The sequence below is a fragment of the Pholis gunnellus genome (assembly GCF_910591455.1).
Source record: "Pholis gunnellus genome assembly, chromosome: 1".
Taxonomy (NCBI): Eukaryota; Metazoa; Chordata; class Actinopteri; order Perciformes; family Pholidae; genus Pholis; species Pholis gunnellus.
In genome coordinates, this window is record NC_136528.1 from 27,937,735 (window position 1) to 27,955,992 (window position 18,258).

The window sequence follows — 18,258 nt, forward strand, 5'->3', positions numbered from 1 at the left end:
CTCTCTGGCACTCTCTGGCACTCTCTGGCACTCTCTGACTGCTCGTGGCACTCTCTGGCACTCTCTGGCACTCTCTGGCACTCTCTGGCACTCTCTGGCACTCTCTGGCACTCTCTGGCACTCTCTGGCACTCTCCGGCACTCTCTGACTGCTCGTGGCACTCTCTGGCACTCTCTGGCACTCTCCGGCACTCTCTGACTGCTCGTGGCACTCTCTGGCACTCTCTGGCACTCTCTGGCACTCTCTGACTGCTCGTGGCACTCTCTGGCACTCTCTGGCACTCTCTGGCACTCTCTGGCACTCTCCGGCACTCTCCGGCACTCTCCGGCACTCTCCGGCACTCTCTGACTGCTCGTGGCACTCTCTGGCACCCTCCGACACAGAACAACTTAATCTTGTTTTTGCTCTTGTCTTGTGAGATTAGGAATTTTTCGAATATTCTAGAATCAAACTTTCTATATCTCGATGGCAATGAAACTGAAGTAATTTAATTTGGACCACAGTATTTGACCAACATTATATCTTCTCATCTTGGCGTTTTAACTTCTTCTGTTTCACTCGTCAATTCAGGATTTAAGTGTGACAATTAAATCAATGAAGTAGGTAAATTAGGCGAAGTGTTTGAAAAGAATGAACCAAACGTCTCTTTATTTTCCAATTGTCATTATGTATTGCTTCATGAACACATGCTCACTTTTCTATTATATACAAATAACAAGTAAATACATGATTTATACAACCAGGTTGCAAATTAACCATCAACATCAAATATCAGATGAAATAATCAGCATTAAATCCATCTGTATCAATAACCTAGACAATTAACAAAGACACAAGTAAATATGACAAATCTATGGTTGAAATACACGTATACTGCCATCTAGTGGTAGAAATGGTAAACACTCTTATTCAGGCTATTACAGGCTATGCTCTGCGTTCACTCAAGCAGCAAAGCAATACGGTGGAAGAATAAATAGCAACAGCTCTGCACACACAAAAATGACCTTGATTAAACTATATTAAAAACTGTATTGCATCAAACAATCCACAGATTAATCGAAAACTTCATTCTTGCTGTGTACATGGATAAATTAATATGAATTCGCATGTAGTCAACTATTGTTGCTAACACACTCCCATCAGCCCACATTTATATTTATGTATTTGTCTCCTAATGTTACCCTGGTATGTGCTTGCATCATAGACGAACCATTTTCTTGTATATGGTCATTCTATTACCTTTTTTGACATATTCTTACTTCCGAACTACCTGTCTGACTTTGCGTCGCTCTTGAAAAGAAAAACAAATAAACCATAAAACAGACTATCAAAACATACACGGACCAGGGGGGGCACACCCCTCTGCCCTCCGACACCCTCTGACTGCTCGCGGCAATCTCTGGCACCCTCTGGCACTCTCCGGCACTCTCTGGCACCCTCCGACACCCCTCTGACTGCTGGCGGAACTCTTGTGACAACTATTGTCACTGGCAGCTTGTTTTCAGACATTTCAGATATTTTCAGACATGTATTTTTGGATTGGAGATTTTATGGGTTTTCATTTAAAAACGTTTATATATATATACTTTTAAATGATAATAAAACGGATGATTTGGTTTCATTATTTTTGCCGATTGTTGTAAATGACTATAAAAGTAATAATTTGGAAGGAGTGTATTATGTTTCCTTTTGTTGCAAAACCAGCAAAATCATACTTAAATAAAATGAATAACAAACAAAAAAGTACAACGTGGTTACTCACAGGATGTATGCAGAGAACGGGCGGCTCCGGTGAATCAACTAAAATCATAAAACTGATTTATGGCAGCTGAACTGTCGTAACAACAATGTGTGTTCTCTAGAAATGTGACTCCGCCCACTCAGCTCGGCAGCTGCCGAACAGTGCCGCTCAGATGCCGAACAGTGCCGCTCAGTGCCGCTCGACTGCCACAGTTGTGGCACCTGACTGACACAGTTCCGACACCTGCCTCTGGGTGCCAGTGCCGCAAAAAGGATCTCGCTGTCTCTCCTCAAGCGCAGACCAGGCAGAGTAGCGTGTAGAAGGTGTTTTAATGAACAATTCAAATATAACAGCAGACTTACAGGCACAATGGGGCATCCACGGAAGAGACAAGGGAAGAGGGGAGGAAATCCAGCAGGACGGAAAACAGGGCAGGCAGACAGGGAAACCAGTAACACGACAAGCCGAACGGGCGGGTAGACATTGCAAGAATCTGGCAAGGAGTGACTGATGGGCAGGAGCTTATGAAGAGGGAAGAACAGGTGAGAAGAGTTGTGCTGATGAGGGGGAAGTGCTTGATTACTAATCAGCGGCAGGTGAAGGGAATAAGCTGAGGGAGTGACTGACAGGTAGTGTGAGGAGGGTAGACAAACACAGAACACAGAGGCAAAGCCTAATCGTGACAGTACCCCCCCCCAAGGGACGGATTCCAGACGTCTCAAAAAAAAACAAACAAAAAAAACAAACGCCTCCCAAGGGAGGGCGGTGGGGGCCCGGAGGAGGGTTAGCACTCCGCCGAGGCCGAGAGTCAGAGTCCAAAACCGGGTGGGTGGAGGGGGCCCGGAGGAGGGCCAGGGCTCTAGAGGCCGGAAATCAGATGGGGAACAGGGCTCTGGAGGCCGGAAATCAGACTGGGAACAGGGCTCTGGAGGCCGGAAATCAGACGGGGAACAGGGCTCTAGAGGCCGGAAATCAGACGGGGAACAGGACTCTAGAGGCTGGATCTCGGGCGGTCGACCGGACTGCGGGACATGCTTCCGAAGCGGGGGCTCCGGCGGACGGCCGGGCTGCGGGACTTGCTTCCGAAGCGGGGGCTCCGGCGGACGGCCGGGCTGCGGGACTTGCTTCCGAAGCGGGAGCTCCGGCGGACGGCCGGGCTGCGGGACTTGCTTCCGAAGCGGGGGCTCCGGCGGACGGCCGGGCTGCGGGACTTGCTTCCGAAGCGGGGGCTCCGGCGGACGGCCGGGCTGCGGGACTTGCTTCCGAAGCGGGGGCTCCGGCGGACGGCCGGGCTGCGGGACTTGCTTCCGAAGCGGGGGCTCCGGCGGACGGCCGGGCTGGACAGGCTCGGGGAAGCCGGACTGGACGGGCTGAGGCTCGGGGGAGCCGGACTGGGAACACTGGGGCTCGGGGGAGCCGGACTGGGAACACTGGGGCTCGGGGGAGCCGGACTGGGAACACTGGGGCTCGGGGGAGCCGGACTGGGAACACTGGGGCTCGGGGGAGCCGGACTGGGAACACTGGGGCTCGGGGGAGCCGGACTGGGAACACTGGGGCTCGGGGGAGCCGGACTGGGAACACTGGGGCTCGGGGGAGCCGGACTGGGAACACTGGGGCTCGGGGGAGCCGGACTGGGAACACTGGGGCTCGGGGGAGCCGGACTGGGAACACTGGGGCTCGGGGGAGCCGGACTGGGAAGACTGGGGCTCGGGGGAGCCGGACTGGGAAGACTGGGGCTCGGGAGAGCCGGACTGGGAACACTGGGGCTCGGGAGAGCCGGACTGGGAAGACTGGGGCTCGGGAGAGCCGGACTGGGAAGACTGGGGCTCGGGAGAGCCGGACTGGGGCTCCGGCTGGAGCTCGGGAGAGCCGGACTGGGGCTCCGGCTGGAGCTCGGGAGAGCCGGACTGGGGCTCCGGCTGGAGCTCGGGAGAGCCGGACTGGGGCTCCGGCTGGGGCTCGGGAGGGCCGGACTGGGGCTCCGGCTGGAGCTCGGGAGAGCCGGGCTGGGCGGACTGGGGCTCCGGCTGGAGCTCGGGAGAGCCGGGCTGGGCGGACTGGGGCTCCGGCTGGAGCTCGGGAGAGCCGGGCTGGGCGGACTGGGGCTCCGGCTGGAGCTCGGGAGAGCCGGGCTGGGCGGACTGGAGCTCCGGGTGGAGCTCGGGAGAACCGGGCTGGGCGGACTGGGGCTCCGGCTGGAGCTCGGGAGAACCGGACTGGGAACACTGGGGCTCCGGCTGGAGCTCGGAGGAACCGGACTGGGAACACTGGGGCTCCGGCTGGAGCTCGGAGGAACCGGACTGGGAACACTGGGGCGCCGGCTGGATCTCGGGGGCTGGTGATCGCTGCTCCTCGGAGACGGCGGCGGCAGGGGCTGGTGATCGCTGCTCCTCGGAGACGGCGGCGGCAGGTGATCGCTGCTCCTCGGAGACGGCAGAAGCTGGAGGTCGCTGCTCCTCGGAGGAGGCAGAAGCTGGAGGTCGCTGCTCCTCGGAGACGGCGGCGGCGGCGGCGGCAGGGGCTGGTGATCGCTGCTCCTCGGAGACGGCCGGGACTGGAGGTCGCTGCTGCTCCTCGGAGACGGCGGCGGCCGGGACTGGAGGTCGCTGCTGCTCCTCGGAGACGGCAACGGCCAGGACTGGAGGTCGCTGCTTCTCCTCGGAGACGGCAACGGACGGGACTGGAGGTCGCTGCTGCTCTTCGGAGACGGCAACGGGCGGGACTGGAGGTCGCTGCTGCTCCTCGGCGACGGCGGGAGCTGAAGGTCGCGGCTCCTCGGCGGCGGCGGGAGCTGAAGGTCGCGGCTCCTCGGCGGCGGGAGCTGGAGGTCGCTGCTGCACGGAGGCGGCAGCGGCGGGCACAGGAGGTCGCTGCGGCACGGAGGCGGCAACGGCGGGCACAGGAGGTCGCTGCGGCACGGAGGCGGCAGCGGCAGGCACAGGAGGTCGCTGCGGCACGGAGGCGGCAGAGGCAGGCACAGGAGGTCGCTGCGGCACGGAGACGGCAGCGGCAGGCACAGGAGGTCGCTGCGGCATGGAGGCGGCAGCGTCAGGCACAGGAGGTCGCTGCGGCTCTGAGGCGGCGAGGCTCAACCAAATGGCAAAGCCTGCCAGGAATAGGCTCACCTCATCGGCGGCGACCGAGTGCGAGAGTGACTGAGTCGCTGAGGCGCCTGCGGCCGGGTTCGGGATAGGCTGCGGTGCCGAGGCGGCGGCGGTCAGGTCCGGGAGAGGCTGCGGCGCTGAGGCGGCGGCGGCGGCCGGGAACCGCTGTGGCGATGAGACGTCGGCGGCTGGGTCCGGGAGAGGCTGAGGCGCCGAGGCTGCGGCGGCCGGGTCCGGGAGAGGTTGCGCTGCCGAGGCGACAGCTGGAGTCGGTCGGCCCGTCGACTGGACACGGGGAGCTGGAGTCGGTCGGACCGTCGACAGGACACAGGGAGCTGGAGTTAGCTGCGGCCTAGCGGGAGCAGTGGATCGCTGCAGCCCAGCGGAAACGGGGGATCGCTGCGGCCCAGCGGGAACGGGTGATCGCTGCGGCTCAGCGGAAACGAGGGATCGCTGCGGCCCAGCGGAAACGGAGGATCGCTGCGGCCCAGCGGGAACGGGGGATCGCTGCGGCCCAGCGGGAACGGGGGATCGCTGCGGCCCAGCGGGAGCGGGGGATCGCTGCGGCCCAGCGGGAACGGAAGACTGACCCTTTCTCTGCCTCTGCCTTTTCTTTGGGGTAACAGAGCGGCTTAGTTCCCGGTTAGCCCTCTGGATGCTCAGAGGCCCTCCATAGGCCTGGCAGGTTCCCAAAAACTGTTCCGGCCTCTTTCGAGAGTCGAGCAGGTAGTCCATCAGGTCACTCTTCTCCTTCTGGACACTTGGGGGCCCTCCATAGGTCAGGCGGGTTCCTGCTAACTGTTCATACCATTCCGAGAGAGTGGTATGAAAAAGGTCGTCTGCTGAGTCCTCTTTTGGCCAGATTCTTCTGTCACGAGGCATGGTGGAGGACTCAAGCGCAGACCAGGCAGAGTAGCGTGTAGAAGGTGTTTTAATGAACAATTCAAATATAACAGCAGACTTACAGGCACAATGGGGCATCCACGGAAGAGACAAGGGAAGAGGGGAGGAAATCCAGCAGGACGGAAAACAGGGCAGGCAGACAGGGAAACCAGTAACACGACAAGCCGAACGGGCGGGTAGACATTGCAAGAATCTGGCAAGGAGTGACTGATGGGCAGGAGCTTATGAAGAGGGAAGAACAGGTGAGAAGAGTTGTGCTGATGAGGGGGAAGTGCTTGATTACTAATCAGCGGCAGGTGAAGGGAATAAGCTGAGGGAGTGACTGACAGGTAGTGTGAGGAGGGTAGACAAACACAGAACACAGAGGCAAAGCCTAATCGTGACAATATATATACACAGTAGGCCGAGCTGACACTGTTTCTCATAGCACATACTTCATTTCCCCATTCCATCAGTAATCATTTGACAAAGTCTTAGATAAAGGTCTGTAATTTCATACACATCATCAGAAATTGCCAGGTTGTGCTCTGCCATAAGTTCCACACACAAGTGAAAGACGTCCTCATCACAAGGATAGTCCTTAAAACAACGGCATATTTCTATTTTCATTTGATCAGCTGGCTGCAAGAAATTCTGAGCCCCATAAAGGTTGGGAACCGCATATATTATGGAGGGACGACCGTTAGGAGCCCGAGGACTGTTTGTTGTATATGCGATGGTCATTCCAGGCAGTTACAACTTCATCAAGCTCCTCCCATATAATGGACAGAAAATGAGTGAATATAATAATTGGCGTTTCATGCGTATTATCTCTCATGGTTAGGGGAGACTAGGGATTATTGTATTAAAGGGATGGTTTTAACAGCACCACTTTCACCAAGAAGGGATGACCTCGGAGGCATGTGATCAATTTAATGTATGACTTCTTCTTTCTTGACCTTGCATCTGAAATGTCATACGTGTGAAGAAGTATGCAGATGTTACAGCCAAAACACTGATTTTCAGGTAAGACAGTAATTTGTTGGACGGGACATAAAATCCATATTTTGATTAGTACTACTGTTGACGTTGGAGTTGTTGAAGATTAGAGAATAATCACTAAAGGTAAAATGTGACACTTTTCATCCATTCTTATTTCAAACCACTATGCTGCTACAGCTAGCTATACATGGCTGACAGGGACGGGGATGGATGTAACACTCTTTTAATCTAATTAACCCTGAATTGACAACTACACACACACACACACACACACATATTTTTTGTTCACTACATACAAAGCTGATGTTCTCTTCTAAATTTAAAAGTATCAACACCACCGTAAAATGCAAATACAAACACAATGACATTGTGCTTTATTTAGTGCATACATTCCAGAAGAAAGTTCTTCAAATGTTTTAAAAGTATACAGTAAGAGTACAGTCATTCTTAAAGTGACTTAAAAGTCAGTGGCGATTTGTTTTTGTTCTTGGCGAACCACAGGAAGATATTGTGAAGTGTTGACACATGCGCCATAAACTATATTTTGTGGTGTGATCTCAATTTTTTAATTCAACCTTTGTATTGTTACAACTCACCTCAGGGTGTTTTATAACTTACATCGGTAGTGGGGCAGGTTGTAAATGTTGTTGTGATTAATTCATTTTGTGACATATTTGGAGAAGTCAGAAATATTGCTATTTGTAGTAGACAAATAAGGGTTCTTTGTGTCAAAATTTGAGAACTCGAACAGAAGAATTCGGCGATTTATAGGTGCTCGGATAAAAAGTGTTGCAATCATCCCCGGTCTCCCCTACATCTGTGTTGATACTGTGATCAATAGGTTTTTAGGATACTGTACCTGCATGGTATTTTGGAAGCAAAACTGGATCAGAGATTTGTCAATGAAGCTGTCAACAAAATAGCCATCTGCTTTCAGCTTTCACCATTCTCATCCTCACTGGTGTGCAGAAACGTTTGCATTATTGCAAGGTGGTTATTCTCAGTACCGTGATCTAACCTGATTTTTTGCGGACATCAATTGTTTTCTGTCACAGCATCTATGAAGTAACCTGCGATAATAAGAGGGTCATTGTTGGTTTTGTATGCTTCTAGCCATATCATTTTTCTCGAGAACCCATCTATGCAACCACTGATGCAGCCATATTCCATAAGGCTTTAATTTGTCGTACCCATCTATATGCCAGTTTGGCCCACGGCTGACATACATACGCCGTCTTAAACGGCACGCAGGTCTACCCCATTCCCGTCCATCAGTTGCATCAATTGATGCACAGTTTCTCTGTTATTATCTCTGTTATTATCCCGGCCATCCCACATTTCTGGTGCATCCATCTGTAGCCGTGCTGTTTGTCAGACGTTTGTAGCTGTTGGTGAATGAAGGATGCTACCTCAGCTTCATCTATCTTATTTCATCTCCACCAAAGTTGATTCTTTTGTAGCTTTCTCTCTAGGGTCCGGAGGCTGAGTTTGATATCATGTGATTCCTCCAAAACGACTACATTTTCACGATTTGTGAATCCACGTCTAAAGTAGTCTTCAATGATGATATCCATTTGGATCTGCTAAGGTTTGTCTCATCCATTTGCTTCTGTTGCTTTGGCGCATGTGAGGTAGAGATACTATATGAGAAAGTAAGTATCTCATAATTATGAGATAGTAAGTCATAACTATTACTTCTACTACTACTTCTAATGCTACTAATACTTCTACTACTACTAATACTTCTACTACCACTACAACAAATGCTATTACTACTAATACTACCACAAATGCTATTACTACTACTTCTACTAATACTGTTATTTCAACTACTACTACGACCACTACTACAGCTATTACTACGACCATGACTACTGTCACAACCTGGCTCAAAGGCTGCAACATAAGGGAGACAAGACGAGTTGAAAGTATTAAATAGACATTTATTTAAATTACAAATAACCAAACAATCAAAACATAGCAGCAGCCGTGTCAGCCAAGAAGAGGCAGCTAAGAAGAAGAGACCAGCCAAAGAAGAGGGGGAACCTTTATAGCTGGGACCAAACCAGGCTCAGGTGTCGCTCATCAGTGGCCGATTAACATCCTGAAAGACAAACAGACAGCAAACAGGACACAGACCACAAGTGGAAGGGAGGGGTCATCACACTACTACTGCTGCTGCTACTGCTGCTACTACCAATATTACTACTACTACTACTTGTACTTCTTCTAATGCTATCAATACTTTTACTACCAATAATATGTATAGTACCACTTCTACTACTACTACAACTGCTGTTACTACCACTATTACTGTAACTACTACTACTACTACTACAAATGCTATTACTACTACTGCTAAAACTACTACAACTACTACTACTACTTCAAATGCTATTACTACTACTACTACTACTGCTAAAACTACAACAACTACAACTACTACTACTACAAATGCTATTACTACTACTGCTAAAACTACTACAACTACTACTACTACAAATGCTATTACTACTACTACTACTGCTAAAACTACAACAACTACAACTACTACTACTACAAATGCTATTACTACTAATGCTACTACTACTACTGCTATTTCAACTAGTTTCACTTGTCAAATGTTGTCGTGTTATGTGAATATGCGTTTTTTACACAATAAAATAACCTGTAGCTGTGGCGTCATAATGACGTTATTGGGAGGTGGTCCAACTGTAGTAGGACAGCACTGAAGGCCCAGGTATAAAATATACGGCCCGCCACTGGAGAGACAAAACGTTTATAACAGCCTGCGACAAACAGGAGGTGTTTGTATTGAAAGGTATAGTAATTTCCCAGGTACACAGGGTATAGCACATAGATGATGTTGCGTTGCATTATGGGAAAGGTCAAACCTGTCTCCTAGCTACTAGCATGACTCTAGATTATTTTTATGGCTATGTTCAGACGCTCACAGCAGTAAGTTAAGGAGAAAGATTGTGGTGTTGTTTTAACACTTCCTCCGTGGCTTGAAGCATGTAACATGACTGGAAATTAACTTTAAACAGCAATATCCATCTTTTTCTACCTTTAAGTTCTTTTGTTACCTAAATCTACACATGTGTATGTGTGAGTCAAGGGTGTCCTTATGACAGCCGTGTGGTACAAAGATGTCAAACCTTCTGCACTGGAAAAACAGTTGCCTTTGAACATAATACAGGCAGCAAGGTGTAATAGGTAAATCCAATTTGTAGTATACGTTTAAATATACTTTCTGGAGACAGGGCTGGAATATGTAGGATCAAGCATTTTTAAAGTTTGACCCATATGCTCTGCTGCTCTGACGACCATTATTATAATAATGACAATGTCTGTCTGTCTAAAAGTGCAATATTCAAACACTGGAGTATCCCTTTTGGTACAATAACTCAACGACATATCTTCATGCAAGGTTCTTATGATCAAACTGTTTTGTGAAAACATACAGTAAAAATGGTAATGGATCACTGACTCAAAAGCAAAGAAGCAGAAACACAGAAACACACATCCCTCACATGCAACCCCATTTCAGGTTGATCATGCTCGGGCTGGAGTGATGTGTTGCGGACATATGTCACATGCGTGTGAAAAAGAGTGGGGTTCTGCTGAGGATCATATGACATCAGCAGCACAGGTGCTGATTGAAGTGCTCCTGGAAGGTGTCGCTGCTCAGGAGGTAAAGGGCAAACGGGTAGAGGAAGGAGTTGGTGAAGGCGAGGATATCAGCGAGGACGCTGCACACAAAGTCAACCATGGAAGTGTCCACCTGGTCGTAGAGAAGTAGGGGGGAGGGTTGGGAAAAATTGGTTTGAATGATGAAGAGACATAGAGGTGTGCATGTACAAGGGAAGTCACCAAATACAAATAGATCCGTTGGATATGAATGTGCTCTGGACCAGAATCAGAATTTGTGCAGTAACATTTGTCTAAATGAGCGAGTACGGCCTGTTTTGTCAGTAGCTTTGTGATTTTTAGGAGCTAAAATACGATACATTCATATTAGTACATGGTTAAAATAGTATATTACAAGTTAAACTTATGTGAAACTTAAATGGCAGTAAAATAAATGGTATAGACGATGATCCAGTAGACAGAGATCAGAATAAAGACACAAATACAAATATTTTTGTGAAATAAACAGATACAGATAATAACTGTGTGTTACACACCGAGTGGATATGAACACATAGAATAAACATGTGTTTGTTTTGTGCAGCCTACCTGGGAGTAGTGATAGGGGCGGTCTAAGTAGATGATGTAACGGGGAAGCCAGCACAGTGCAAAGAGAGCAACAAACAGCAGCACTGTCCTGGCGAAGCACTTTTTTGATTCGAACTGTTGGGTGAAGAACAAACCCGTCAAAACCAAAGAACAATGCTGGTATATGATAGACATTAGTGTTTTAACATTTAAGTGTATTTTTGCCATAGGTGGAGGAGGTGTTTAGATCTTTTTACATAGTCCTGCATTCAAAATTCTACTTAAGCAAAAGTATCACCAGCAAAATGTACTTTGTACTCAATGTACTCAAATGTAAAAGGGCTCAGTGCGAAGCAGAATTACCTCTTTCAGTGTCAGTTTTTTGTATATTGGATTATTTGTGTGATAGAAAGAATAACGTATTGTAGTAGAGATATTGATTATGTAAGTATTAAATATGAGGTCATGAATAGCAGAACCTTGGATCATATGTGTACAGACTGGTTCTATCTGGTGGGTAGAGACACACCGGGTCTACTCAGATATCTCATATAATATATTATATAAGGGTATAGGATACAAATAGAGACATATTAAGGTTTTATTAAAGTTTTTGGTGGAGACTGTACCCTTGTGGGCTCTCTGTACTGAAGGCTTCTCTGATTTATGGACTGTAATAAAACATATATGCAACTCAGTTCAACTTGGCCTGAACAGGTTTTATTCTTTTATTCGTACAAGAAGTACACGTTTTCTTCATCAATTGTTATTGTAGGAGCTATATATTTGATGATGATATTTTGTTATTTAATTAATAAGTAGTATTGTTTAATTATGGTAGATGTTTGTTTATATAGGTTAGAATGTTTGTGTGATATATTAAGATTGCTTTTTCTCTTTAATAGTCATTTGTTACGTTATATTATCTTTTGTTGTTTAAATATACTTAGTTTTGGGTTAGTTAGTTTGGTTTAGTTCTTTGGGTAACACTGTGGGCACCTGTGGCTCTATATAGGAGGAGGTAGGTAGGACCAGCATGCACCGGGGTGGGCCTATAGTTTTTTACCAGCACAGGAGAGACGGCGTAAGACAGGAGTTTTCTTTGTTCTTTTTGTTTGTTTGCTTGTTTTGTTTGGCTTACTTAAATAAATAAGAAAAATCGGAATCCTGTCTGGACATTCAAACTCTCTTCTGCCTGCATGAAGAAACAAACCACGGTGGTGCATCAGTGGCCTTTGATTATTGTTTGTTTTATTTTGATTTATTCGACAAATGGCCACTACAGTTATTATCATTACTGATGTATTACTGTGTAAACTGCATTTTCATGTTGTAGCTGGTGGAGGTTAAGTTACTAGTAAATACTTTATGTACTGTTGGGTTGCTTAATCTATACCATATAAATATATGGCCTGTTCTGAAAAATGTAATCTTAATACTCAACTAAAGTACAAGTACCTCAAAAGTGTACTTAAGTACAGTATTTCAGTTAATGTACATAGTTACCTACCGTCACTTCTGCATTATATTTATAATTTTGTGTTATCTTTATTCAAGAATGTGTTCTTTCAATTTGAGAGCATGACTAAGCAGTTTCTGCTAAAACTGTGTGCTGCACTCAGATGTGAGAGAATACAGATTTCCTGCAGGCTCCAGCTTCGGCCCTTCTCCTCACACGTGGGCTGCGTCTGTGTGCTCATGAAACGTCTGCTCTTGGATTGGATAGTTTTTGCGCAACGTCAAAATTCCACAGGTGTAGTGTTGCCCAATGAAATGTTCTTTCCCTGCTGTTAGTTTGTAGACTATTTCAGTAGTTAAGTCCGCTAGGCTAATTCATGCAGTGTAAAATGGCACTCGGTGCTCTGTCAGCAGACTGTGATGCACTGCAGAATGATTTATGTTTTTGTTATGTGTATGAACTGCCTCACAGAGATTGTATTGAAACGATGCAGCTTTTTATGTCAAAGACTGTTATAGTCAGATTTTTGAAAGCCCTTTGTAAATAAAATGTGAGTTCAGATTTGTCTGAGTGCTTGTATTAATTGATGAAAAAGTATTCATGTGCAGTAATGGTGATCGGATTGAATTATGGGGCCATGAAGATTCACACTTCTAATAATTCACAGTGCGCCTTTAATTAAAACAAATCAAACATGTAATGAGCAGGGCTCTAGCTTCCATTAAGGTCACTGAGGTTATGCCATTGGTATTATTTCTGGGTATTTGGGGGATATAACCGTAGTGAATTCCACGCCAAGTTTTATAAAACAATCAACACATAATGGTTAGGTTTCAGTAGATTAAAATGGTATTTTGTCTTTTTACTCATGACCTCAGTACATCAAAGATCGAGCTACGGCACTAGGGATGGTAGTTTGAACACTGGCCTCTCGTCTTGCATGCAAGGTCCCCTCCACAGGCAGGTTTGAGGCGCTCCTCATCAGGCTCCTGATGATGAATGTGTAGTACACGGATATGACCAGCAGGGGAATGAGGTAGAAAATGAGGAAAGAGGCCATGGAGTGGATCTTGGGGTGCAGTTCCCCCACATGGGCGCAAGTGACGAAGCTCTTATTAGTGGAGGTGACGTTGACGGTGTGGAGGTCAGAGAAGACGGCCTCGGGGATAGCCAGGACCAGGGAGAGGAGCCAGATGAGTGCCGCCCGCAGGACAATGCAGGTGGTAGTGCTCGATGTTTGGATGTCCTGGGTCTTCACGATGGCCTTGTACCTGATGGATGTGGAGATATAAGTTGGATGGATAGATAAAGGTGTTAACACAACGTGTTGGTGTTCTTCATGTTGATACTACGCTGATGAGAGCAGTGACACAATTCTTTTAGCAACCGGTCAACCCAAAGGTTTTTTCTGAATGATGTCTGGTAACTCAATTTAAGGATAATGTGTAAGACCAGTGCTCAAATTATATCATTACCTTAAAAAACCTGATTAAGATCTGACCTGAGCAGCCTGCTTTTAGACACGTTTCCAAGAACTGAACTGCACAACACCACAATGTCAGCTTTTAACATTTCTCTGGCTGAACATTGTAGCCTACCCCTCAGCCCTGGATGTTGAGAATATATAATATATATATATGTATATATATGTATATACATAAGCCCCCACAAAAGAACCGCCCCCCCCAGGGTCTGGGAGCCGTTTCCTTTTTTTAAAAGAGCTCAAACCCGCACTGGGCTAGCCCCCTCCTCAAACGGTCTGGGGGCGACCGATCAGTCTTTAAAAAAAACATATGATCATACTAAATAAATTAAAACACAATCAATACACCAATTATAATTAAAACAACAACAAAAATAACTAAATTAATTCAATAATATTTAACCCGGTTGACCTGGCATGACTGATCCACTGTCCTGTTCTGGAGCTCCCTGACGGTGCCCTGGTCGTGGTTTGCTGCCAGTGGACGGGGCGATACTGCCCCTGACTTTGTTTACGTTAACAATTATTATTTAGTAATGTATGTAATTTGCCCTCATTTATGTATTTCTTATGTTTTTTTCTTACATCTCAAAAGGCTCAGAAACACACACACACACACACACACACCGTTCTCCCATACACTGACTATATGATGATATGATGGCTTGTATCTCACTGTTCTTGTCGTTGTTATTATGTGTATGTATTGTCTCTTGTCTTGCAATAAAAAATAAAATAAAATAAAAGAAATCTGAATCTGAATCACAGAAGAAAATGATTCTGATGAAAGGAACAAAAACTGTGAACAAAATAAATATAGCGATTTTACTTTTTAATTTCACTTTATAGGCCACAGGTTGTCTACGGGTGTTATTGGAAAGCAGGGCGGCTGAAATAATCTTAATCTTAAAATAACAAAGACGCGCATAGTGGCCAGGATTACAATTAATTTCGAGACTCCAAAAATAATTAATTTGAATTAAACGTTATTAGATACACAGGACACCGCACCAGTATTCTAATTTTCACATTTTTCTTTTCATCTTTTCATCTTCTTTTATAACAGCACACAGGTCTGACTGTATGTGAGACAATAAGGGGTTCCTGAAACATTAGTCGGGAGAAAAAAACTTAACAAGCGGTCAAAGATGGGAAATAATGAGGAAGAACAGAAACACGTATTCTAACCGTGATATGAAAGCATCCTGGAACACATTTTAAAACATTATTCTACTACACCATTCAAGTTTTCCACTCACAGCCAATGATTTAAAACACATTGATATCCTCTAAACAGGCAAAAGTCTTCTTTATAACAACACACTTTTGAAATTAGAAATCTATTGCCTCTATCAAGCGCGCACTTGTCAGCAGCCTTGAACAGAAGCGCACAGCTCTCTCGTGCGTAATACTCACCCTGATCAATAAACAGTTGCATTGTTGCTTTACATTGTGGTAATTTAGATTGTACATATTGCCTGTGACTATCTTCATAACGAGAGGAACAATAGGACGTTTGGTTAATTAGGCTGGCTATTTTAAAGTGATTATAGGTCAATAACATGATTAGAACAGAAACCTATAGCCTACCTGTCAGCAGCGAGGGCAGTGAGAGTGAACACAGACACCCCGACCGAGGTGAGCTGAATGAAGGGGATGACTTTACAGCCCGCTCTCCCAAACAACCACTCCTCTGACAGGTAGCGGCTGACATCGACCGGAGCGTAGGTCACCAGCAGTAAAACATTCCCGAGCGCGAGACTGGACATGAAGATATTGGGCACATTGCGGAGGTAATTGTCAGAGCAGAACGTCTTGATGACGGTGAAGTTGCCAATTAGCCCACAAACCCCGATCATGCCGTAGAGTGATGTGATGACAAAGTCGGTAAACCACATCGTTCGTACCTTGGAGAGTTGTGAGGCTTTGGAGACAGATGCTCTCACATCTCTCACTCGCCCTCTCACTTTTTTTTCTTTAACGATTCAATGGACGTTATGGAAGGGCACTGACGTCATAAAAAAAAAGAAGATGAAAACTGAGTGTAAGTTACTTACACTTTATAAATTATCTTATTAATTATCTACAACTCATTAATAATTGGTTTGTAACTTATAAAATACTTAATTTAAATGGGGTATCCATCATTTATAAAGTATGAAAACACAATCATGAAACACATAATAGACAAGCTTATCAATCAAGAATTGTATGCTAATTATTGTTAATGTAGGAACAATGCTTTATAACTTATGAATTAAGTGTTTACTCATACTTAATGTTTCATAGCTGTAGTTGTTATAAAGTGTGACCAAATTATCCCCTTGGTTAGTCATGATGAGATTGAAAGTAGAAATTATAAGATACTTAAACAACAGTCATAGAAGCAGCCCTTTGGAATAGGTTACCCTACATTTGACATAGAAATGGATGGTGAGTACATTGAAGACTACTTTAAACGTGGCTTTACAACACATGAAATACTTCAATTGCTTGCTGCTTCACGTGGGATTGTACGAACGCACCCTTGAAAGGATTTTAAGCAAGAAGCAGCTCTGGTGTAGAAAGAATAAAACCGATGTGGCTGAGGCGGCAACCTTCATTGAACAGCAACTGGAAACATCTGGTCAGTGTCATGGTTACAGATGAATGCACCAAAAGTGTTGGTGACATGAAATTGTGACTGAGAGAGAAACAGTTTGAATATTACTGCAGTTATTGGACGGTGAAGGTGTTGATCTTTGTTCATTTCATGGCAAAAATCTGGGTAGTTGTCATAACTGACTAGACACTCCAAGTAACAGCCACATGTATGAACAACAGGTCTTCTCTGAAATCCCTGAAGTTGTGTGAAGCTGACAGTGATGCTTTTTCCTGTGAACAAGTCTGATCCTGTGAAAAATCGAAGGAAAAGGGAGAGGTGCTGGGTGTCTGACTCTCTAAGACAGCGGTGGGCAATTCATTCTACCAAGTGCCACATTAGAAACAGGGACACTTTCTTTTTTAAGTACACTTTCAAGGTACTTTACTTTACTTGAGTATTACCTAATTTTCTGTTTTTCAGTTCAGTGTGAAAAATCGAGTCTGTGTTGTGCTTGAACGAGTGCACTGAAGTCAGGTTGAATGTGTGAGGTGAGATGTGAAGGACAGCTGACAGCTGATCGTCAGTGAGAGATCATGAGCCATAAGAATGGCATGTGTTTTCTTTTATTGAAAGGTGAACGTTATCTGTATAAAACTACACTTACACTATATACAGGGTACTTTAGTTCATACTACACAGTTGATGATTGCATTTACAAATGTTGGCATGAACCAAGATTAAGATAGTAAAAGCAGACTGTTATTGTTACAAAAATGTATTTGACCAAGACTTTACTGCAGGTACAGCAGTGTTTACTGAAACCTGCTAGTTAGAGCGATTGCCTCAGACCTCAAAACAATAGTCAGTGACTTGCCTTTTATATAAGCTACATTTACAGAATTCAACTAGTATGTTTCAATGCCTTTCAAATTCATATCAATATTAGCCATGGTGCATTGCAGAACACAGTAGTGGTGTCACAGATTTAAAAAAAACTGTACAAATGCAAAGTGACAATGCCACTTCCCTCTTAAAATCATAGCTCATCTGTAGCCTAGACTCTTGTTGTGTATATATGATGTATGTATGGTGATATCCTCCAATAACTTTCCTTGTAATGCATGCTCACAGGATGGATGATCTAAGTGGCTTCTTGAGACAGAGAAATGTTCCTGAGGAAACAACAGAGACCTTGGAGCATGAGAAGGTACTAAACTGCAAAAGCAGAATATTTGAGTCGAACAACTGTACTTTTCATAGACACTTATTATTGCTTCTAAATGATTGTTTCTGAAAATAAACATGAGCTTACTTGTTTTGCTGTTTCATCAAACTGTAGATATCTAAATATGATCAAACATGATTAGGTTATCTAATCAGGATTGCTGTTTTTTAAACAATTCCATTGTCCATGTTTAGATTGATGCCAGCACCATACAGCTGATGACAGATGAAGGTTGAAAGACTTATTTGCCATCATATGGTGATCGCCTAGCAGTGTTGGGATTTTGTAAGCAGAAGGAAAACAGCCACAACATTTGAACATCAAAGCTTTTTGAGTGCCTGAAAGACAAATTGGCCGAAAGAAAACCTTATGATGTAGGAGGCTGCAGCAAAAACCAAGGGGCGCACTCACAACCACCTCAGCAAAGATATGCTCTGAGGACAATGTGTAGAAAGATCGTAGAAATGTATGAAAGCATAAAAGTATAGCTATTATAACCTGTAACCTTTTTTGAGTTCATAGTATAACCATCACAACATATAGCTTGTTCACACTTTTTA

General features: G+C 45.4%; 1 protein-coding gene across 1 annotated transcript; it reads right to left on the reverse strand.

The window, feature by feature from the left end:
- Nucleotides 1–10,369: 10,369 nt before the first annotated feature.
- Nucleotides 10,370–15,787, reverse strand: LOC306697261 (gastrin-releasing peptide receptor-like; the record flags this gene model as incomplete). Its single annotated transcript, XM_079161071.1, has 4 exons — nt 10,370–10,513; nt 10,969–11,082; nt 13,335–13,677; nt 15,480–15,787. 4 exons carry the CDS (start codon nt 15,785–15,787, stop codon nt 10,370–10,372), a joined length of 909 nt encoding a protein of 302 aa, XP_079017197.1.
- Nucleotides 15,788–18,258: the final 2,471 nt, after the last annotated feature.